The sequence below is a fragment of the Cibotium barometz genome, chromosome 30 (genome assembly GCF_041138505.1).
Source record: "Cibotium barometz isolate CiBa-2024 chromosome 30, ASM4113850v1, whole genome shotgun sequence".
NCBI classification, from domain to species: domain Eukaryota; kingdom Viridiplantae; phylum Streptophyta; class Polypodiopsida; order Cyatheales; family Cibotiaceae; genus Cibotium; species Cibotium barometz.
Window position 1 is genome coordinate 46,562,089 of NC_141075.1, and position 24,835 is coordinate 46,586,923.

Genomic DNA, 24,835 nt, shown 5'->3' on the forward strand with positions numbered 1-24,835 from the left:
CTTTGTCAAAAAGCTATCCATAGAATCACCTTCGTTCATATGCTCATTCTCCAACTGTTTTCGGAGATAAGCAACACGAGCCTCATTTCTTGCCTGATACAATGTGGCAAGTACATCCCAAGCATCCTTAGAAGTCCTGCAGGAGCGAATATGTGGGATAATGGTACGTTTGACAGACAGCGCAATCAAGGCATGAGCCTGCGCATCTCTACCATCCCAACGAATCTGCTCTGCTGAAAGTGGTGGTTCTCGAACAGCTGCTACAGCACTTGTGCCTGCACCATCATCAACAGTACCTGTTTCTGATGTGTTTGCAGCATTCCCAGCCACAATAGGACGTGCATCAATACCCTGCACAATGTTCCATAACCCCTTTGCTACCAATACATGTCGCATCATATATGCCCACAATGGATAGTTGGTGCCATCCAACTTATCCTCAGCAGCCAACATGCGGAATACATCATTGTTGTCAGCCATGGCCAATGACTGTACTACTAGATGTAAATGCTGTCTGTAAGAGGTAAACCTGTATAAAATCGACCTGTGCTATGTAGCACAGCCCAAAACAGACGAATGGGCACCTGTCCTGCAGATTTTAAACTTGACAGAAAATCTGCACAGTAGGACGATTTTGCCTGCGCAGTACTTGGAATGCAAAAACGGAGGGCGAAATGACTTCAGATCAAAATTCTGAAACAAACGAGCCCTACGGGCTCACCCACGGCATATACTAACCTGCAGACGCTCGTGAAACCTCGTTGCAATCGGAGGAGATGAGGCGGCAGGTGCCGGTGATGCTGCCCGGGAGGAGGAAGCCTGCTCTGATACCAATTGTTGGAATTAGGGTTGCAGGAATGCACACACAACTTCAAGAAGATGAGGAAGCTTGAGCACAACACAGTAGTGTATTATGAGTGCCAAAAATGAAAGATAACAAGCCCTAGAAGATAATGGGCGTATATACAATGCACGGGGGAAAAAACCTCCTAGTGAGGGAAAAAGTGCCCCGGCGGTCCTAAGTGTGTTCACACACATCACTACTATAATATGGTAACAAACCCATCTCTCTTTCTTTGGCTTCCAACTTAAGAGAGATGGCCCCAGTATAGGTTGGCTGGATGTACCCCATGTCGCCTTCTCTCTACCATGAAGTAGATGATGAGGTCATATCAATATGACCCCCCTCTCTTTGTTGCCAGTTGTCCATTCCATGCACATGTGTAAAAGCCTAATACACATAACACTACGAAACATGCTAAATGGCATCGCTCAATAACATGCAGCTCTGGGTCCCAACCGTGGCCATAAAGTACATGAAGGCGGGGCCTAAGGGGGCCGTGTCAATGCAACCCCCCTTCCTCACGAGTTGTAGCATGCTCGTCCACGCAGACTATCCAAGACACTATGTGCAAGTGCTGCTCAATTTTTGGTGTAGCATATCACGCACGATCCTTGTGGCATCCTACACATGTGGAACGAGAGTATAGAAATGTTGCTCAGTTTTTGGTAGCACATCACGCACGACCCCTATGCTGTCTTGCACACTTGGAACGAGAGTATAGAAACACTACTAAGTTTTAAGTAGCACATCATGCACGAACCCCATGGCATCTTCTACACCTGGAAGAACGAGAGTATCGAGGTGTTCATTGCTTCATCATCTCAATGGCCTAGCTCTATTGTAGTAGGCAGCACATGATGATCTCTTTGAACCTCTCTGGTCCTCAACCTCACTTGCTCGATCGATGCCTCCTCCCTCTCCTCTTTGCACGCTTCCTTGGCCTCTCTAGACCTATCCAATAACAACTTCTCAAGCAACATACCACTAGTTGTCCTTATGTAAAGCCTAAGAGGAGCACCACAACTGCTATCCTCATCATAACTACTAGCTTAAGTAATTAACGCCTTCCAATACCTTCAGTTGCAACTACACAATCGGCTATAGCACACCATCTCTCTTCATAAGCTCACAACATTCGACCTTCCTCCTCCTTTGCTTCTTCATACCAATCCATACCGGCCATCACTTTCACTAAGGGGGTTATATTGATACGACCCCCCTCTCTCTATCGATCGTGATTGGTTTAATCCCTTTGCCACATAATTAAAACGATACTTTGCAAACTTAAGCGGTAGTTTGCAAACACAAGCGACACCCTTCAAGAGAGAATTAATTGACCTTTACTTTGCAAACACAAGTGACACCCAATAGAGAATTAATTGACCTATTACAAGAATTAAACGACCCTTTGACGAGCTTACCTGTGCAGAGGCTGAGTGTTGCAATTCGATGGGTCTTGGAAGAAAAGAAAACGTAATTTGTGGGAGAGAGAAGGGAAAGTTTTCATAATCAATAATGCCTACTTAACTTTGTCCATGCACACTACCATTTGCCCGTCCAATGTAACATCTGCCCATTGAACAATTCCCCTCCACACAATAGTTTGCCCATCCAACGTGATGTTTTTGAAATTTTTTTTAAGTTAAAAGAGTTAGAATTTATTTTAGTATTAAATTGATGCCTGATTGCTTTTGATACAACATTGATATTAAATTGTTTTATATAAAAGTTTGATGTGAATTAATAATCCAATGATATTAGTTATATAGTGATTAGAAAGTTTTTTTCTTACACATAAATCATATATTGAAAGTAACCAGCAACGTTAACCAGGGTTGGGTTAGGGTTGGAACGTGTGCTTTTTCTATCCTCTTCCCCTAACGCTTGTGCTCTTTCTCCTTCCGCCGTAGTCAGCGGAGCTTCTTCGAGCCGTGCAACACCATCTTCGCCGGCCTCTCTTGTGCAGATCGGTCATCAATTCGAGTTCCGTTTGAGGTATCTGCCACACCATTTGCCTTGCTGCTGTGTTCAGTGCGACGATTGGCTTTTCGTTGCTTTTAGAAATGTCGGATCTTGTTTGTACAGTCCTCTCTTCTGCTTGTTTAGAGAAGCAATGCTTTGCTCGGAGATCGGCGTTCATTTAGTACCTTTACGGAACGTGTTTTTTGCACGCTAGCCTGCGCCTTAGGGTTTTAAATGATTTCTAGGGTTTGTCTGGTCTTCTGTGACTGGTCTGTATTAGTGTTTTTAGCGAAGTATACTTGGGTTTTCCTGGCTCTGATCTCTAGGGGCTTTTGATGGCTAGGGTTTTTTTATGATGCATAGGGTCCTTACGCTTTCGTGATAGCGAGGAATGCTGTGGTTTTTACGATTTGCTTACTGTGCTACAATCTTTATGCAGGGTCAGGTCCATCTGAGAGGTAGAAGCATGGTAGCCGCAGCCGTGAATGCTGGTCCCCGTTACGCTCCAGTCGATCCCACTCTTCCACCTCCGTGGAGGGCCTTGGTTGATGGCAACACAGGCTACATCTATTACTGGAATACGGAAACAAATGTCACGCAGTACGAGAAGCCTCTTCCTCCTCAAGCCCCCCCTCCACAGGTACCTCCTTTTCCTGTAGGCCCCCCTCCTGGCACTGCAGGCCCCGTCCAAGTACAGGCAGGGGCATCTGAACCTCAAAATGGGAGACCAGCAGAGGCAAGTGGTGCCGTCAGCAGCAGTGTCCTGGCTAGCACAGTGGTGGGCCCTCTTAGCACTGGGCAAAGTATGCATGGAATGAACAGTGGAGTGGCACATCCAGGCAGTATGGTGAACTCCCAACCCAGCCATCCCAATCTTCATGTCAATCCAGGAGTTAATTTTCCAGGGAGTATGTATAGCAACATTGGTAATAACCAGCCTGGGCATCCTGGTGGTGGCCACATGACAGGGAGTGGCTCTGGGGGTGGTGGGCATATGACAGGAAGCAATTCTGGGGGCGGGCATATGACGGGAAGCAGTCCTGGGGGTGGACATATGACGGGGAGTGCTGTGAGGTCTGGTCCTGGCATGTCTGGTGTACCTATGCACATGAATGTGGGTGACAGTTCATTTGGAGGGAGTGGTAGACCTGCACATAGTGGTGGCTCTGGAGGAGCTCCTCGAGGGGTTCCTGGAGGGAACATGCACACTGGTCCTCCCAGAAGCATGCACAGTGGTGTAGGTCCAATGCAGCCTAAGCTAGCTGTGCTTCCGGTGCCTCAAAGACAGCAGGTGAGTTTGTTTGCAGCCTTATTTTCAAAGACATCATGGAATTGTAGTATAACCCCTCAAATTTTTACGGGCTGTGTACTATCTGGTTGAGGTTTGTTGGGTTTTTTGCGAAGCTTTACCTGCAGGGATTTATGCACTGGCTGCTGTCAGGTGTTAAGACCATGTGGTGTCTAATTGGTTCTATGAACTTTCCCTCCCATTAATGAGGTTTCTTTCCTTATTAAATATGGCTTATGTGCTTTTCTGGCCCTTGAAAATGACTTCCTTTTTCTAGCTCATGTTCTCAATTTATTTCCAGCTCCACTCTTCAATGAGGCCTGCCTAAAAGGGTAAACAATCCTGTAAGGTAGTTGGAATGTCACACGATTCTTTCCATACCCTGTGTGAATATGCATAGAAATAATAGAAGATAAGAGTTCACTAGTATTATTGAAAGATTTGTTACTGGTGCACAGTGGTACAGTATTTGGAGTACCCTTATCATTTACGTTGGGTCTATCTAATTTATGTGATATGTACAATCAAAGCAGAGCTTTAGAAAGAAAATAGAAAGGACCCCTATCCTTGATCCTCTCAGGGTGACCACCTTTTGAATGTGCAAATTTTTCAAGACACCTTATAGGGCTGGAACGGTTGGCCGTCTGTTTGGTAATGATATATTACACAGGAGAATCTAGTACAAGCATTGGGGTCTACCAGATTTCCACATGAACATGAAAAAGCAAAACATAAAACAGTGCCCATAAAGATTACTTGTCCCGCGTGACAATCCTCATCTCCCCATGGAGTAGGTGACACAACACTCTTGCCAAGGCTCTAGATGATTGACATGGTGGAGCTACCACCATGTGTATCACACCCAACCTTTGAGGCCGTACAGGGTATATGTACTTACCAACCTATCCAAGAGGGGAAAGTGCACGGGACACGTGAAATACTTGGAGCCAACGGGATGGTGCCGGTCTCCAGTCTTCGAGTGTTCCCATTGCCCTCCACAAGGCCCCTGACGAAGGACGAAATGTGCTTGTTTGCTAAACGTGTCCACAATCATCCAAATATCATCAATTCCCTGTTGGGTCCTTGGCAAATACATTATGAAGTCCATAGCTATGCTTTCCCATGGCTGCAAGGGAACAGGCAATGGCTGAAGCAATCCTAGAGCCTTTTGCTCATCAAATTTCACCTTGTTGATAAGTGATACTTGCACATATGTATGCTTCTATGTCCTTGCGTATGGTTGGCTCAATGATGCGCATAGTAGGAAAAATACCTTGATGACGAGCTTGGATGATGGCACTCATCCATAACTTCTTGCCTCCTGTTACACCACACACATGCAGTTATCCTTCATGAGATGGCCATCTTTGATCATATATGAAGCATGTGCATGACCAGCCATCAAATGAGTCCATAAATTTGCAAAATTTGCATCGAAGTGATACCTGGCATCGGAAACTACAGCCACATATGGTCTCTCGGACAATCCTTCTGCCAGAACATTCTTCTTCCTTGAAGTTTGTAGAATCTGAAAACGAAACATAGAGAGAAAGTTTGCCATTCTTCAAACAAGAACTCTTGGTCACAAAATCTCTGTTGATGGTGTAAGGATTGATCTAAATAAGGTTCTAAAGGTCCTAGAATGGCCAATTCCATCGACGATTAGGCAAGTGAAATTATTTGTGGGTTTCACCTAGCTTTTTCAGGTTCATCAAGGCTTATGCTAAGATTGCTACCCCTTTGACGTAGCTTTTAAAGGGGGTGAGAAACAAGAAGAGCAAGTTAAGTCCTCTGGTGGTTCGGAGTGACAAGTTGTCATGTGCAAACAGTGTATCTACCGTGTGCAGTAGGCTCACAAGACTGGCTTTGAGGCTTGAGGTAGCTTGGACTAGGCATGCAGATTGGCAGGCGAGCTGGGCTGGGGATGGATTGACCGGGAGGCACCGATGTGTGGACGTCAGGCCACTTGTCTCACTTTGGTCCACTTTCTTGCCACATGTCCCAATCTAAGAGATGGTCCTTCCATAAACTTTATCTCTAAAAATATCCCAACTGGTAGACATTCTGTCATAGGCACTTTGCCAACTCCTGGTATCTCCTCAATTCCAGATGTAATGACGCGAACAGAATTTCCATCGGAGTCGGGCCAAAAATAGCAACTCTCCTAAATTTTAGGAGTGTGGTCCTTTGTATTCTAGGATAATCCTCCATTCCCAAAGCTTGTACTTTCCAAATATTTAAACATCCTGGAGTCCACCAGACCCCTGGGAAATGTCCAGGCTGGTGACACCCACTATTGGGCATTGATGACATTAGTGGGGATGTCGTAGTATCTAGTCCATACTATGCATAATGGAGTTGGTAGTTATATAGTGTTGTGGTTTGACTACCATGAGTATATAACATGCACTTTCCTAAAAGGTGAATTTGGGCATGTTCTTGGATTCATCTAGGTATATATTAAATTAACCCCTCTATATAGGGCAAAATGCCCTTGGTCTCCTCTCATTCCCCACCTTTATTGGTGGTCTCATGGTTGTTTGGGAGGGGGGGCGGTGGTTGATGGCCATCTTCCGCTTGCTGCACCCGTGCTCGCTGGGTGCTTAGTGCTCCGCGTTCTTTCATGGTATCAAAGCCTCTTCGGCTCCTACCGGTGAGCTTCGGGCTTCGCATCCAGGGGGTGTTGAAATGGATTCTTGCTCCTCTGCTTCTCACGTTGCCATGGCCGTCTGTTATTCCACATAGTGGGTTGGGGTTAAATTAACCCCTCTATATAGGGCAAAATGCCCTTGGTCTCCCCTCATCCCCCACCTTTATTGGTGGTCTTATAAGAGCGGGAGACCGGGCCAGTTGATGGCCGTCTTCCGCTTGCCGTCTTCTGCTTGCCGTGCTTCCGTTCGCTTGGTGCTCCGTGCTCCATGTTCTTTCAAAAAGCACTTTCTAGAATTTCAAAATGTAAGAAGTGATTGATTCACCTTCTTTTTGGGAAAGGTTATCCCACTCATGTCCGATACCCCGCTCAAAGTCCAGAGAAAAAAACTGAGAAGTGAACTTTGCCTTGAAGTCTTTCCAAGTAGTTGGAGCGTTGTCGGAATTTTCGCCAACCACCATTTACTTATTGTCCCCTTCATGTGCGAAGCCACAAATCGTAGCTTGGATTTATGAGAATGCTCCTCAACACAAAAGGCTACCTCAAACTGAGAAAAGAATGCCAAAGCTTTGTTGGTGTTAATCTCACCCATGAAGTTATCAAATTTAATCATCTTCGCATTGGATTTGAAGTCCTTGGTCTTTTTCTTAGAGGAAGAGTCGTCTTTTTTTGCTTTCCTCTTTTTCGTGGTGGGAATGATGAGAATGCATTCTGATGTGCCGCGATCACGGTCTTCATCGTGTGGAGGAGCGTCTTCATTTGGCCGTTATCAAGATTTAGGAATAGAAGACTCATGGTGAGAATCTGCTGAAGACTCTTTCCAATGAACTTTAGGTTTCACTATCCCTTGGAGCTTCCGAAGGGTTTGGTCGCACGGGCTTCTTAAACAGATACTCTCCATCTTGGCCCTTGAAGAGCTCATCCATCTTAGCCAAGTAGGATAATACCGAAGAATGAGACTCATATCCCAATCCCTTCGCTTGCTTCTTGAAACTTTCTTCATCTGCCTGATGGGTCTTCTCTTTCACTAGTTAATAGATACTTGGATCTGCTTGAAGACTCTACAAGAGGCGATACTTTTCTTGTAGTTGTCTCTGCGAAGCCTCTTATTAGTGGCTGCATTTCCACGATAATCTACTTGTATTTGTGGTGTCCTTGCTGCATACTTACCATAAAGCTTATACCTTACAAAATAATGAATAAATTTCCTTTTGGGTCATCTTCCAATCACAAAGTGAATGGAAGAAAGGCTATGATAGCAACACTGCCATGTGGCAATGATGATGGAGCAATGGTGATGTGGCAATCGGGTAAAGTTGGTTGACAACAATACTACTAGTTGACTAGGAGCATTGGGACACATATTGTCACATGCACCCTGCACTAGGGCACGCAGTGACATTGGCATGATCATTAGTGCAACATTTGTACAGAAGTAATATCTTTTTCTAGGATATCCGTCGTACGCTGTGACTCCATTGTGAGCCCTCAGTCTAGGGACTCAGGCATGAGCTACATAGGTCAGTCTCTGAGTCATAGAGGTCAGTCAGGAGTCAGTCCTCTGGTGCTTAAGGAATTTACTCAATTATTAAACAAGGGATTAATACATTATGACAAATTTATGAACCATTCACACATTCGTACATCAACAAAGAAACTACAGAATGAGAAATAGACCACACTGGACTTGAACACCCTTTGGTATGATAGATTTATCTAGGTATATCTTTATGGTGTATTAGCAGACCTGCAAATTTCACATTGTGAAGTTTTCGTCCAAGTTGTAGCTAGTTGATATTGTGTTAATTCTTTCTATCTTTAGTGGTGCATATGCCCTATCAACTACCTTTTTGTTGTAGTAATTCTTTCTATTTGTTATGATCCTTAGTGCTAGGCTACATTGTGGATGAGTTTGCCCTGTATCTCCGGAGCTCTGACAGAAACTTAGTACACAGACCTTTGTATGAATTTATGCTCTTAGGTGTGTGTGTGTATGGGAGCATATATTGATACCAAGTTCTACATCCACTATTGGGCACTGATGACGTTAGTGGGGATGTCGTAGTATCCAGTCCATACTATGCATGATGGAGTTGATGGTTTATTGTCTTGTGAACGACTACCACGAGGTTATAAATTGCACATTTTTATAAGGTGAATTTGGGCATGTTTCTAGATTCATCTAGGTATATATATATATATATATATATATATATATATATATATTACACAAGAGGATCTGGTACAAGCTGTAGGGTGTCCCAAAGGACGACTAGATTTCCACATGAACATGAAAAAGTAAACATAAAACAGAGGCCCAGGAAGATTACTCTTCCCTTGTTACAACCATCGACTCCCCATGGAGTAGGCGACACAACACTCTTGCCAAGGCTCTAGATGACCAGCACGGTGGAGCTACCACCTTGTGTACCACACCCAACCTCTTAGGCCTTACAATGTACATCATGTATCTACCAACTTATCCAAGATGGGAAAGTACTCACCTGCATTGGGGGCCTTGTGGAGCGTGACGGGAGCGTGGAGTGCATTGGAGACACCCAAAGGCTAGAGGTGTGGGTTTGTGACCGGGAAGGAGGGAGTTCCTGAGTTCAAATCCTCGCAGGCTTCCCAGTGGCACCGGCCCGTGGGTTCCAAGTATTTCACATGTCCCAAAGGATGATGACAACCTTCAACTTCTTTCCCCATGAACCTAAAGGTCCTCTGAGTCCACACCTGCAAGTACGGTGATGGGTATGGACTCGTAGGCGATGTAAAAAAACCTCCAGCAGCAGATATGCTCACATGAGAACCTCCAGCAGCGGGTACAAGTGGAGAGGTAGCCCCTGTATGGTCTGTGAGTGACGAGGGATTATTTTTGGACAGAAGTATGAACATGCGCAGCTGTATGGACGGGGTACAGAGCTGTACGGCGAGGTTCAACTGATGACAAGGGTGTACAGCAGCAGCAGCAGCAGCAGCAGAGAGGCGCACTTGTGACATTGTACAAAAACCTCCCAAACAGGTGTGCAGCTCCCTACCGATGTATGGACAGATGTATGACCTGCTGTGCAATTTCCGTACAGTGAAATCGTACAGTGTACGGACATTTACAGGGCAGTGCTTTAGTGAGACACAATGGCTAGTCACACTCGCATATTCATTATGCCCCAAATTCCAATAATGCAGCCATAGAGGCTAAGAATGAGTTGGGGGCCATGTAGTGACACATACTCTGTAACTTCGATGACAAACTATAAAATTAGGTTTTGTGTACACTGTATACTATGCCAACTTACTACTATGACATGGGCATCAGTAGTAATGCCCTTTCCATTTATTGTCTTCTAGGTCGTGTGATGGGGAGAAAATAGAATTAGGGTTAGGTCATGTGGGAGACATACTCAGAGAAACAAGGGAGAGAGAGAGAGAGAGAGTTGTGGGGATAAGTCAACTCATGAGGCATGAGTGTGTGACCCCCCTATCACACATGTATATTGCACTAGTACACATAGTGCACTTAGTACATTAAAAGTACTAAGTGTACTATGTACTATAACTTATGGGCTTGTACACACTATAAGGGTGGGCATAACGCCTTTACCCCAACAACCTCCCACTTAAAGGCAAAGTGCCCTTAAGTAAAGGAAAAGAAAAATCAGCATGTACATGATAATATACAAGGCCATATCAAGGCTGAAACTGGCCTCATCCAATGCCCATCAAGTGTCTGCAATGAGCAAACCGCTCCGGAGGCAAACTCTTTGTCAACAGATCAGCCGGGTTGTCATCCGTATGAATCTTCACAAGCTGAATTTGCTTGTTCTCTATCACTTCTCTGATGAAGTGATACTTCACATCCACATGCTTCGTCTTTGCATGAAAGACATGGTTCTTTGCCAACTGGATGGCACTCTGACTATCACTATGCAACAATGGTATATCCCCTGTATAGCCCAAATCAACCACTAACCGAGATAGCCATAATGCCTCATTGCAAGCCTCTGTGGCTGCAATATACTCGGCCTCTGTAGCAGATAAGGCTGTGCACTTGTGCATCCTGGATATCCATGACACAGCACCTCCTGTGAATGTAAACACATAACCGGTAGTAGACTTCCGGTTATCTGGATGACCGGCATAATCCGAATCCGTGTAACCATGCACTAATGCATCCTGTTTGCCAAAGCAAATGCACATATCCTGTGTGCCCTTCAGGTATCTCATGACATCTTTCACTGCTTCCCAATGCTTCTTGCCAGGGTTGGCCATGTATCTAGAAACCACTCCCACTGCAAATGCAATGTCCGGCCTAGTAGCAACCATGGCATACATGAGACTGCCGCAAGCTGAAGCATACGGAATCTTGGCCATATCAGTCCTGTCTCTATCTGACTGTGGGCTGTCCATAGCACTGAGTTTCACATATGGAGGCAAAGGAGTACTAGTCTTCTTCCCCCCGTCCATATTGAACCTCTGCAAGACTTTGCCAACGTATTCCTTCTGAGACAAATACAACACATGCTGATTTCTGTCCCGAAGTATCCGCATACCCAAAATGTGATTTGCATCACCCAAATCCTTCATATCAAAGGTTTGATGCAGCCTCTGCTTCAAGGCATCCATCTCCTTACGAGATTTCCCGGCAATCAACATATCATCAACATACAAGATGAGGATCAATAGACTACCATCCAAAGCTTTCTTGGTGTACAAGCAGTGATCTATGTCACTTCTCCTGAATTTCTGTGATTTCATGAATGTATCAAATTTATGATACCATTCTCTTGGTGCCTGTTTGAGCCCATAAAGACTCTTTTTCAGCTTGCATACAAGCTTCTCCTTTCCACTTACTGCATAACCCTCTGGCTGCTGCATATATATCTCCTCATGGAGATCACCGTGAAGAAAAGCAGTCTTCACATCCATCTGAATCAAGTCCAGATCATCATGTGCAACCAAAGCTAACACAGCTCTAAGTGTGGTCATTTTGACCACTGGAGAGAAGATCTCCTCAAAGTCCACACCATATTCCTGCTTGAAGCCCTTAGCCACTAACCTGGCTTTGTATCTTGGCTTAGCATCTGATGCAACTTTGAGCCTGTATACCCACTTGCATGGCAAAACCTTCTTGCCTGCAGGTAAATGCACCAACTTCCAAGTTCCATTTTTATGCAGAGAATCCATCTCTGACTTCATGGCATGCTCCCAAAGAGCTTTGTCTGCCCTCTGTAAAGCCTCTTTATAACATGAGGGCTCCCCACAGTCAGTGAGCATCAAGTAGTCAACCCCTGGAACAAACCTGTCAGGGGCTCTGGAGGGTCTAGTGGACCTCCGTACCCAATGACCATCATTTGCAGGTTGCTGTCCAGCCTGCATATCACCCATTGGTGGCTTCTGTTCCATGCCATAAGGCTGAAATATCATGCCCGGTATCTCCTCTAACTGTGGTATATCCATAGGGATATTTTCTGCCATCTCTGGCTGTCCATTTGGACCATTTTCAGCACCATTTAAGGGCTGGTTTTCCTGCTGTAATGGCTGATTTACAGCCCTTTGTTGTTGTCCATGATGTCCATCATCATCAAAGATGACTCTGCCAGGCTCCTGTTGCCTTGCAGGCTCCTTATACATGCATGTTTCATCAAAAATGACATCATTGCTGCGTATAATCTTTCTATTTATGGGATCCCAAAGTCTATACCCCATTTCACCTCTGTCACCATATCCTAGGAATATGCATTTGTGAGACTTAGGATCAAGTTTGGTGCGCATTTCCCTGCGTATGTGCACGTACGCAACGCAACCAAACACTCTCAAGTGCTTGTATGACGGAGGCTTCCCTGTCCATACTTCCTCTGGCACTTTTCCACCAAGCCTCGTGTTAGGTGACCTGTTTATAAGGTGAACGGCTGTCATAACAGCTTCAGCCCAAAAACCATGAGGTAATGCAGCATGTGACAACATAGAACGGACCTTCTCCTGTATGGTCCTGTTCATCCTCTCTGCTGTCCCGTTTTGTGGAGGATCATAAGGAGTAGAGAGCTCCCTCTTGATGCCTTTAGCATCACAAAAGTCCTGAAACTGTTTGGACATATATTCTCCACCATTGTCGGAACGCAAAGCCTTCAGTGTTTTGCCAGTTTGATTCTCAACAAGAGCAACAAACTTCTCAAACATTGAGAATGTATCACTCTTCAAACGAAGAGGATAAACCCACACCTTGCGTGTGGCATCATCAATAAAAGACACAAAATATTTTGCCCCTCCCAAAGAAAGCTGAGGCATCTCACATACATCTGTATGCACAAGCTCTAACTGAGCATCTTTCTGTCCAAGAGCTTTCTTGTGCGGGCACTGTAGTTGCCTACCATATATACAATGCTCACAAAACTGAAAACTTGAAAACTTTAGAGAAGGCAAGTAACCCAAACGAGACAATTGCTCCATTCCTTTGACACTCATGTGTCCCAACCGGCTATGCCACATAGAAATTTCCGGCAGCTCGGTTGCATTTACATTAGCATGGTGACAAACACCTGCATGCATAAAGTAAAGAGTGTCCACTTTAGAGCCTCTGGCAACAACCAGTGAGCCCTTACTAATTTTCCACTTTCCACTACCAAATGTGGTAACATAATCAGCATCATCAAGCTGTCCAGTAGAAAGCAGGTTTTTCTTGATCTCAGGCACATGCCTGACATCATGGAGCATAAGCTGTGAGCCATCTGAAAACACAAGCCTCACATCGCCTCTGCCAAGAATCTTGCATGCATGGTTATCACCCAAATAAACCACTCCTTCATTGCCAGCAGTATACCTGACAAACAAGTCTCTGCAACCTGTGACATGAAAGGAGGCACCTGAATCAATGATCCATGAGTGCATACCATGACCACCTGTAAGAAGTGAATGGGCATCAAGTGAAGACGTAAAGAGGACCTCATCCTCACTGCCACCTGCATGTGACACATTGATTTCTTCAATCTTGACTCCACTTTTGCCCTTAGGCTTTACATCTTTGGCTTCATCTTTCTCTTTGTCTTTGCCTTTTCCCTTTTCCTTTTGATCATTTTTCCATTTGTAGCATTGCTTTTTAATGTGTCCCTTCTTGCCACAATAATGGCATTCCAAATCCTTTTTGGAGCGAGACTTGCTCCTTCCCCTTTCTTGGCTTTTCCTCCTTTGCTGGGATCTCCCACGTGCATTCATTGCATTGGACTTTCCAACAGAGTTGTTTTTCCTGTTCATCTCTTCTTGAAGAAGAGCACCCTCAACATCTGCATATGACAGCATAGCATGCGAATTGCTAGTGGCTGTCCTGAATGTATCCCAACTCTCTGGCAAAGTGCATAACAGAAAAGTGGCTTTGAACTCATCGTCCATTGCCAATTTTTGATTAATGACCTGGCTGACAATACCATTAAACTCATTTAGATGGGTTGTCATAGACGCCCCTTCCTTCATCTGAAGACCTATGAGTTTTTTCAACCAATACACTTTGCTTGAGGCACTTTGTTGGGCATACAAGTCCTGCAATCTCTGCCACATTCCCCAAGCTGTCTTCTCTTCACGAATGCTGAAAAGTAATGAGTCTGACACAGACAACATGATAGTGGATCTTGCCAGCTCATCCATATCTTCCCACTCTTCAGCAGTAAGAGAAGCGGGCATTACACCCCTTTCTTTGATAGGCTTGTGCTGCTTTTTCTGGAGCAACACATTGTAGCACTGGGTTTGCCAAATATCATAATTATGCGAGCCTTCAAGCTTCTTGATGTGAAGCAATGAAGAGCTCTCACCTGTGGTTGCCATAGCAAAATGCAACCTGTCAATGCCTGACTCCCTGCAAAATGTGCAAACACTGCACCAAAAGCACACACAGTGCTCACAGTTTTTCTCCCAAGCTTTATCTCCCACTGCGGAAGCACAAATGCAACTTTTCTCCCACTTTTTGTGAAGAAATCACCAAAATCTGGTTGCTGCAGATTTTGGACAGCACCTTAAATGTGCTCTGTTGCCCTTCCAAAGTACTGTACAACAGTACCAAGTGCTCACCAATGATGTACCAAACTTGTACCGGCAAGTTCAGCAGCTGAAATTGAACCTTTTGGTCACTCAAAACAGTGTACAGCCATGCCAAAACATGCACAAAGCTGTGCCAAATCTGTACCAGCAGGTACAGTAGCAAAAAATGCTCTCCTGGCTGTCCAAATGAGTAAAAATCAGACTTTTACAGTCCCGAACACTGCATAAAACAGTCCCGAACAGAAATTGGGCAAAAGCCCCTTGACTGCAAGCTGATTTTTGAGGATTCAAGGCATAAATGTCTTGCCTGCTGCTTTGCCAAGCTCAACAAGCATACAAACTTGAAAAGCCCCTTGATTTGAGATCAATTTTTGATCATACATGGTACATTGACGCACATGAAGGCATCCAGACTCCAGAGTGTTCACGATGCTTCCCCCTGGCCACATATACATCAAATACATGAAAGCCCCTTGATTTACAGGCACATTGAGTGCTTGTAAGGCATCAACACATTATCCACAGCATCAAATGCGATTGCCTGCATGCAAATCAACCAAATCGGCACAAAAGCCCCTTGATTTGCACTGCAATTTGCTGCAATTTTGCCCAAATGTGCGATTTTTCACATCATACAGCATGTATGAGTGCTTAATTGCACAATTACATCAAAAGCCCCAAATTTCGACATCCAATTTCTTGCAAATTAATCCTGATTGTGACCAATTTCTTGCAAATTGATCCTGATTGTGACCAATGTCACCCAATTTTGCCAATTTTGCTCAAAAATTGAGCAATTGGGCACCTGTACCTGCTCAATTGATTACTGTACTTGCTCAATTGCAAATCCCAAAAAAAATTGAAGCAGAATACCTCGTAATTTTTTGATTTTTCTTCAATTTGCAGGAAAGGGGGGTGGTGATGCTGCTGCAGAAAATTTGATGCTTTGGAATTGAGTAATGAATGTATCAGCCTCTTCACCTCTTCAAGGCCTGCGTTTGCCCTTCTCGGGGACTACCATCGTTTTGTGGAGCCAGGAGCGCCTGCAGACGTGACTGAAGGAACTCGGAGAGGAGAACTGCTGCAAACCCTGCTTGTTAACAGGCGTGGAAAGTAGAACTTGCACCTTCCACGAAGCGACAGCAGCAGTTTTTTGAAGATGCCCTCTGCGTGTGGACCTCCAGCGCTAAAGGCCTGTTCCGCCTGGCTGCTGCAGGCGTAAAGCCACAAGGTGTGTAAAAGTTGTGTGAACTTCACGTCGGATTCACCAACACATTCGCCTGTTCCGCCTGGTAGCAACTTGTCGCCAGTCCACGCTCACACGCCGTGTGTGCCTTCGCCTAGCGCTGGCTCCTTCGCTTACTCGTCCAGTGCTAATGCGCTTTGCAGCCGATTCGCCTGAGTTCGCACAGCCGGCGCCATCGCTTGGTAGTGCTACGTCGGACTTGTATGCCCAACACTTTCCGCTTTTTCTCTGCAATACGGCGATCACCAATTTGCTGCGAAGCTTCTCACCTACTCCCCGTCGACTGGTTCATGGGGATCTTTGGCTGCCTTCTTCCCTCATAAGGACTGCACAGCCACACAATCGCCAAGTACACAGTTGCCGACCAGCCCTCTAGTGCTTCGATTTCCCACGCTGATTCAACAGTCGCTAGGAAACTCTTCGCCTCTCTGCTGAAGGAGAAAAAGGCTGCCCTCGACTCCTTCTCAGCAAATGAATTCCAGTTGAATTCCAGCGATGCAGCACTTGAGAACAAAACCCTAAAACCAGGGCTCTGATACCAGTTGATGGGGAGAAAATAGGATTAGGGTTAGGTCATGTGGGAGACATACTCAGAGAAACAAGGGAGAGAGAGAGAGAGAGAGAGTTGTGGGGATAAGTCAACTCATGAGGCATGAGTGTGTGACTCCCCTATCACCATAGTCACATGGGAACGCCGTTCCATTGGTGTGGAACGGGGGAACGTGGAGTTGGCCAGCTTGGGAACGGTGGAACGTGGAGGAACGTTTTTTTAATTTATTTTTCCCTGATTGGCGAAACGGCAACCTTGACGTTTTTTTTTCCCACTTTTTGGCAGCCGGCAGCGCAATAGCGTAGCCTTTTTGTTTTTTTTTGAATGAAATGGGTTACGGGTGCCCAACGTTTTGGGCACCCTTTAAAAAAGGCCCAAATTTTGGGCCTTTTTTAAAGGGTGCCCAAAACATTGGGCACCCGTTGTATTTAAAAAAAAAAACGGTTACCTGCTTTGTGCGCTGCCGCCGACCCCTTTATATATAAAAAAAAACGTATAGATTATGCAACGTTTAAAAAAAACGTTGAAAGACGACCTCAATGCTGCCCTGCGACGTTCGAAAAAAAAACATCAATATCAACGTTAAAAAAAAAACGTACCTCTCTGAGTCTTGAGAACTTATAAAATCTTGCAGAGTGCAGCTGCAAGTACAGTGTGCATAGCCAAGTACAATCTCTCTCTCTCATAGCCAAGTACAATCTCTCTCTCTCTCTCTCTCTCTCTCTCTCTCTCTCTCTCTCTCTCATATAATGCCTCCTAAGGGAACCAAGAGAGCCAAGAAGAACTAAGCATGGTCATGGTGGGATGAGGTGGATATTCTAAATATGAACAAGGTCATTGAGTTTGCTATCAAATTCTTGTCTCTTTTTGTCTACTTTCAATTGAATATTTGTCTCTTTTTGCCTGCTTTTAATTGTATACTTGTCTACTCATGTGTATTGAAATATGATAACGTGTCGTTCCGGATCTCGTTCCGGATTGCAAGGGGTCCCGTTCCCGTTCCGGATTGGCCCCTCGTTCCCATATCCGTTCCCGTTCCCTGGTGACTATGCCTATCACACATGTATACTGCACTAGTACACATAGTGCACTTAGTACATTAAAAGTACTAAGTGTACTATGTACTATAACTTATGGGCCTGTACACACTATAAGGGTGGGCATAACGCCTTTACCCCAACATCGTGGATGCTTCTTTCAACTATTGGGATTTGGAAACTTAAATTCATCAGGGTGTTTATTAGAACCACATTTTTTTCCTCTTATCATCTGAAAGGTGTTTTTGTAATCTTCGCAACCAAGAATGGCTTTAGATTACTTAAGCCATGGGTTTTCTATTATAGCTCTAGAAGTGTAACCTGTACAGTTCTAAACTGGATTGCTGAAAGACCAGATGATTTACATGAAGACGGTAATGGTCATGGAGACGGCTTTCTATTCTAGAAGTGGCTGCTTCTTTCAACTATTGGGATTTGGAAACTTAAATTCATCAGGATGTCTATTAGAACCACAATTTTCTCCTCTTATCATCTGAAAGGTGATTTTGTAATCTTCGCAACCAAGAATGGCTTTAGATTACTTAAGCCATGGGCTTTCTATTATAGCTCTAGAAGTGTAACCCTGTACAGTTCTAAACTGGATTGCTAAAAGACTAGATGATTTACATGAAGAGGGTAATGGTCATGGCAATGGGCATTGTAATGGTCATGGAGAGGGATTTCTATTCTAGAAGTGGCAGATATTGTCAGTCGAAATGGACAGAATGACTGACTGACCATTCTCGGTAATGGGTGCGATACAAGGGGTATGTTATTATCTTTTCCAGCTGTATTGATCGTGTTGTAGTTGTGTTCAATGGCATTGCGTAAATATGTTTTAGATGTGCCGTGCTACTTGGTGGATTAGTGTTATGAATTATTGAGACAAAGTGATGAAGTTGCAGCCGACAAGGGCTCTTTAGGTCTTGTTCCCATGCTTTTATTAGAAAGGTCAGCAGCCTAAGGAATTGCTGTTTTGAGTAATGTCGACTCTTAAGAGTGGAACTGCATGTGCACATTGATTGAGTTGTTTTGGGACTACATGAGATCAAGCTTGGAGCCTAAGGTATTGTTATTTTGAGCAATGTTGACTTTTGAGGAGTGTGGAACTGCATGCGTGTAGAAAAAGAGAGGCGCTAGAGAAGCTATGGAGGCTTGACTAGGAACACAGCTATGGCATGTTTAGCTGAGAGAGAGAGAGAGAGAGAGAGAGAGAGAGAGAGCACGACTGAAAGCAGTAGACATAATGATAGAAATGCTTGCTTGATATTTCATTGAAGAAGTGAGTGCCTTTTAATAGGCCCATACAAGATGCTAATACAACTTGATTAAAGCTTATAATGTCAAATTAGGTGCCTTGGATTCTCTTCACCTTCTCCTTGATTGTAGGCATCCATAAATCAGCTCCCTGATTCTAGTAGAGGTAGATGTCCTGTTGACTTTTGCCTTGTGGTTACTTGATGGATTTTATCTTTACAGGAGTGTGTTCACATGCCTTACTCTCCAACAATGTGCACATTGATTGAGTAGTCTTGGGACTACATTAGATCAAGCTGTGTTGCCATTGAGCTCTTGCTTTGGGAATCCTGGTCCTTGCAAAGCTTTCCTTATTTTATTGATTCCTTCTGGTTGAAACTTTATTGGCTGACCATAGTGTAAGACATTGGAGGAGAGTAATAGACTATGTCTGTATGATTCTAAAACAATGCAAAGGTGTGGAGTGGAAGCCACCATGTGACAATATTGGAGTAGTTTTTTTCTATGTAGTGGAAGTTATTTTTGGCTAATCTGGTGGATATTGCGGAAAGATCATTTCTCTTGGCCGCCTCTTGTTTATTAGCCTCATCAATGAGGGTATTTTTTGTAGCCATGGAGTACTAGGCTCTTGTTTTTGCAGTAGGTGGCTACTCCCTCCCACTCAAAACCATCAAGAAATGCAATACCTCAGCCTTTAGTTGTTACACAGCCGTATACTGGCCACTAGCTTGATCGCCTTTGGAGTAAGGCTATGCTGACCTCTTTGGCAAGGACATCCCAGGCCTTCATGCACTGCGGAATGCTGTCATGCCAACACTGAAGCATGTGGAGCGGAAGACTAGGCTTGCAGAAAGGCTTGCGAGCGTAGAAAGCCATAATGATTGGAGCTAGGAGAGGGAGCGATTGGATAACTGGGGGGAAGACGTTGAATGGTCCAGAGAGGAGGAACTGTATAAGGTGGATCATCTTCAACAGAACTTGAGGACGAAGCAGAAGTGGAGGAGGGCCAGTCCCAGAGGAAACGGGAGTGGCCAGTGGGAGTGTCCTACGAGGGACCACCAAAAGACGTGCGTCTATGGCAGTGCCATCACAGTCATGTGCTTGTTCGTGCCATGGCTAATCTTCGGCATGAATTGGCTTAATCCCTGATTAGGGCAGCAGTTAAGGACAAGCATACAGTGTCAGCATCAGTACCAGAAGCATTAAAGTTATCCTCAGGCATCATCATCAGCATGGTCATCAACATGATCATCATCATCAGTAGCAGCATCATCTTCAGCATCAGGGCCATCACCATGGTCTAGAACATCTTCAGCATAGGCAGCACATCATTAGCATAAGCGTCATCTTCATCATCTCCAGTAGCATCAGCTACAGTATAAGCATCATCAGCTGGGAACGGCAGCCATCAGGGGTCCCACAGCAGTTGGCAGCAACTACACGAAGGGCTTCAAGTGTGGGCAGAAACCAGCAGTACAAGCGCAGCATTAAGACAGAATTTTCAGTATGGTTGTCCACCAAAACAGGCCAACAGGCTGGTCTGCTGGCTGACTGCAATCTCTACATATTATATAAGCATCAGGTCATTTTCAGCATAGAACAAGTCATATTTCTGAAGTTCATCTATCATAAATCATCTAGCATTCAGTAGAACTCATGTAGAAGGGCTATGGGTCAACACTTATGGGCTGACCACAAGCCTCAGCCATGTACAAGCATAAGCCACCTTTTTGTACCATATGAATAAAGAAAACATGACACCTAATCTCTCTTCTTCTCTCTCCTCTTTGTCTTAATCATAAGTTAATTAGCATCAATGTTCTTAAGTATGCTTAGGGTTGTGGATCGGTACAACAAGGCTTCCGCGCATGCAACAATCACAGAGGGAGGCCCAACTTTGCGGGTTTACTTGCTTACAGCTTAGTAAGGACGATTCTGTTCTCCCCTGCTATGCAGTTACTTTGAGGCAGAAGAGTATAGAAATGTTCATATGGACAATTCTTTGGGTCCTAGTTGAATGACTGCAGTTTTCACCCTGTGTCGCTACATTGGCTGAACTATCTTAGGAGTATGAGTCATGCCAGTGCGCCTCCTTATGTGGTCGTGTAAGGAAGTTGTCTTTTTCCAGTGAGTTAGCCTCCTTTGGTTCTGTTTTTTAAAAACCATAGGCATTGCCAGGAAGAAGAGGTTCTCTTGTACTTCCTCAGGCTGCTGCAGTGCCAGATTGAAATGCATCTACAGCATTTACTCCTAAGGTAACCTAGATACAACTGAAGCTACCTGCAAAGTGTCTGATTTCATATTTAGACTCTTATAAGGTGATTTTTGCTTGTCTATCGTCTTTGTTTAATTTTGAAATTTGGTAACCATTTTAATAGAAGTTACCCTTTTTGCAGGGCATGGGAGGGATGCATATGCCTAGCCAGTCTAGGCAATTGGGTCTTGTGAACGCTGCAGGTCCTGCGTCGTCTGCACCAGGCCATTCAGCTCTCTTTAAGAGAACTGCCAGTGATTTTGCCAATAGTGAAAGTGATTCTCAAAAAAGGCCACGAATGCAAGGCTTCTCTGAGCCAACTCTGGTTTTGGACGTGGATGCATACAAAAGACAACATGAGATCACTGTTGTGGTATTGTTTGCTTCTGCTTTGGGGATTTGCATTTGTATTTTAACGGAAATCCATCTTTACTTTGTGAGTTGCTGTACTAAATGTGGAATTGTGAACCATTAGGGTGATAATGTGCCAGCTCCATACATGACATTTGAGGCTGCCAATTTCCCACCTGAAATTGCGAGAGAGGTACGCATATGCCTTGTATATGAAAAAAATAGGTAGGTACGTGTCAGCAGAAATGGTCACATTCCTTGCTTTGTATCACTTTTGCTGGAGATCCAAGCTTAACACACCGATTATATTTTGGAACTTGTCGCAGGTGCGATATTTGCTCCAGCCAGGAGCATATGTCGTACGCTGTGCTGCTGCCACAACAGAATCGCAGCACACTGCTGTCATTTTGTGGGGGCTGCATCCATGTGGTTTCTGCTCGGGACATCGTTCCGTTCATGGCAAATCCAGTTGCATGATCTCTAGGCTGGGGGCTGCCACTGAAATTCGGTCCACGCGTGGCGTCCGTCGGGCCTATAAGAAGCCCAGTCTCCGGTTTCATGCTACTGCCAGCAGGCAACCATGCACCACCCTACCTCTTTGGGGATGATGATTCATGGATTTTGCTTTGTTTGGCTTTGCAAGGCTTAACTTATCTCTTTCAGATTTAGTCTAAGCCTGCAAGATATTGCTATTTGTTAGAACTGCATCATTCTCAGTAAAAGGCATTGGTTGAATATCTTATTCATCAATTCTTAATGATTTTGCAGCTTCGTTCTGCTGGTTTTTCGACTCCAACACCTATTCAAGCTCAATCTTGGCCTCTTGCTCTTCAAAGTCGTGACATTGTGGCCATTGCTAAAACAGGGTCTGGAAAGACCTTGGGATACCTTCTTCCTGCGTTTTTACATCTATCTCGGAGCCGAGCAAACACACAGCTTGGACCTGTGGTTCTCGTTTTAGCTCCAACTCGGGAGCTGGCTACTCAAATACAAGACGAAGCTCTTAAGTTTGGCAAGTCGTCAAGGATATCATGCACTGTAAGGGATCTCTTTTAAAGATTTGTTACTTGTAATTTTATAAAGTGAATGCCCGGCGGACTGCTTGGGAAGGTCATCATCCACATGTATGGTTTAATATCCTTTTTCGTGTTGTGTACAAACTAGTGTGTTTATGGAGGTGCCCCCAAAGGACCACAGCTGCGTGAGCTAGATAGAGGTGCTGACATTGTTATTGCGACGCCCGGGCGTTTGAATGATTTTTTGGAGGTGAAGAAAATTAGCTTGCGACAGGTTTCATACCTTGTTCTTGACGAAGCTGACCGAATGCTGGACATGGGTTTCGAACCACAGATTCGGAAAATTGTGAATGAAATCCCATCTCAAAGGCAAACCTTGATGTACACTGCCACCTGGCCTAAAGAAGTTCGAAAAATATCTGCTGAGCTTCTAGTTAATGCAGTCCAAGTGAATATTGGGAATACAGACCAGTTGGCTGCCAACAAAGCTATCACACAGGTTTGCTGGGTTTACTATGCTATTAAAGGCTTTCTTACTTGTTTGTTCATCAGGGCTCTCAAAACTTTGTCTGTGGTATGTTAATGTTCTCCTGTCTGCAGCATGTCGAGATTGTTCCTCCTTATGAAAAGCAAAGAAGGCTGGAGCAAATCCTTCGAAGTCAAGAACCAGGCTCAAAGATTATTGTATTCTGCTCCACCAAGAAGATGTGTGATCAACTTGCTCGGAGTCTAGGACGTGGTTTTGGAGCTGCAGCTATCCATGGTGACAAGTCACAGACTGAAAGAGATCATGTTCTTGCTCAATTCAAAGCCGGGAGATCTCCAATTTTAGTTGCTACAGATGTTGCTGCACGAGGGCTTGACATAAAGGATATAAGGTGTGTCTTAGCCACTTACTGCCTTGACAGATAATGGTACAAAGAACGGCTGTTTGTTATCCTCGTTTGTAGAATGTGCAGAGTTGCAATCTCATGTATTTTGCTGTATTGATTGTGTTTCTGATATCCAGGGTTGTGGTTAACTTTGATTTTCCAACTGGAGTTGAGGACTACGTGCATCGAATTGGTCGCACTGGAAGGGCTGGAGCAACAGGTATTGCTTTCACTTTCTTTGCAGATCAGGACTCTAAACATGCCAAGGAGCTTATAGAGGTTCTGGAGGGTACAAACCAGAAGGTACCTCTGGAGCTTCGTGATTTAGCAGCGAAGTCATTTCACCCAAAAGGACGTGGGGGCCGCTGGGAAGTTAGGGCTATGGGTGGTAGAGATGGTGGCTACAACAGCTTTGGCGGTGTCAGTGGTGGACGAACTGGTGGACGCGGTGGAGATGGGCGCGGTGATGGTGGTTATGGTGGCAGGGCGTCGTGGGGTTCTCATGGTGGTGGACAGTTTGACCGGCGTGAGAGGACTATTGATCGACATGGTGATAAAGACAGGTTTGCTGACAGGAGCATAGGGCGGGACAAGTTTACTGATGATAGAAACCGTGTTCGAGATGCCACAAAAAAATACGTGACAAAGGAGAAGGGGCGCAGCTACAGCCGGAGCTACAGCCGCAGCCCTAACAGAAGTCGAGGAAGAAGCCCCAGCCTCAGCCTTAGCCGTAGCCGCAGCCGTAGCCGCAGCTATGATAGGTACAGTGATGATCGTAACAGGTGGTCCCCCTACAGAGGAAGAGGCTCGTACAGGAGCAGATCTCCAAGATCACGGTCACCGTACAACAGCCGCTCTCCCCCGAGACATGGGAAAGTGGCCTTGGCATCCAATGACTCCCATCAAGGAGGTCAGTCTACGGTACCAGACGGCAAGCTCTCTGTTTCTTTGAAGGAGCACCATTCTCCAGACAGGACTACTGCCCCTAGTACAGACATGAAGCCTGGTAATGCCAACCAATCAGATGAACCTGAACTGGCAGCAGCTTCATCTATGGACATGGTTGAGGAGTTACATCAGCAGGAAGAGGGTGTCCTAGAGCAAGACAATGATCCAATTGCTCTGAATAATCTGGATGGTAACATGTAGAAAAAAGAACATCTCTAGGATATTTATGACCCGTCTCAAGTGACCTATACTCTTCAGTATGATGAAGGACAGAGAACCCTTCTACTGAATTTAGATAGATGAATTGATTGTAAGTTTGCTCCACAACTGAGTCAAAGCAAAATTTGTTGGTTGAATTGGAAGGAGTCCTTGTTTTGTATTGGTGCTTTAGAAGTGGTTGATTATCTACAAACTATGATTTAAAGGCACAAACTTTGGTCAAGTGGATATCCTGTCAAATGGCTGTGAAGGTTTTGTATCAACAGGCATAATTGACTGCATGTTACTATGTAGGAGAATGCCTTTCATCCGTTGT

General features: G+C 44.8%; 1 protein-coding gene across 1 annotated transcript; it reads left to right on the plus strand.

Annotated features, from left to right (window-relative positions):
* The first annotated feature begins 2,634 nt into the window (after nucleotides 1–2,634).
* On the plus strand, nucleotides 2,635–24,742 carry LOC147621557 (DEAD-box ATP-dependent RNA helicase 14-like). Its single transcript, XM_086824322.1, has 8 exons — nucleotides 2,635–2,839; nucleotides 3,246–4,097; nucleotides 21,256–21,486; nucleotides 21,589–21,657; nucleotides 22,233–22,502; nucleotides 22,629–22,979; nucleotides 23,081–23,358; nucleotides 23,490–24,742. The coding sequence occupies exons 2-8, from the start codon at nucleotides 3,273–3,275 to the stop codon at nucleotides 24,499–24,501; spliced, it is 3,036 nt and encodes a 1,011-aa protein (XP_086680448.1). The 5' UTR covers nucleotides 2,635–2,839; nucleotides 3,246–3,272; the 3' UTR covers nucleotides 24,502–24,742.
* Nucleotides 24,743–24,835: the final 93 nt, after the last annotated feature.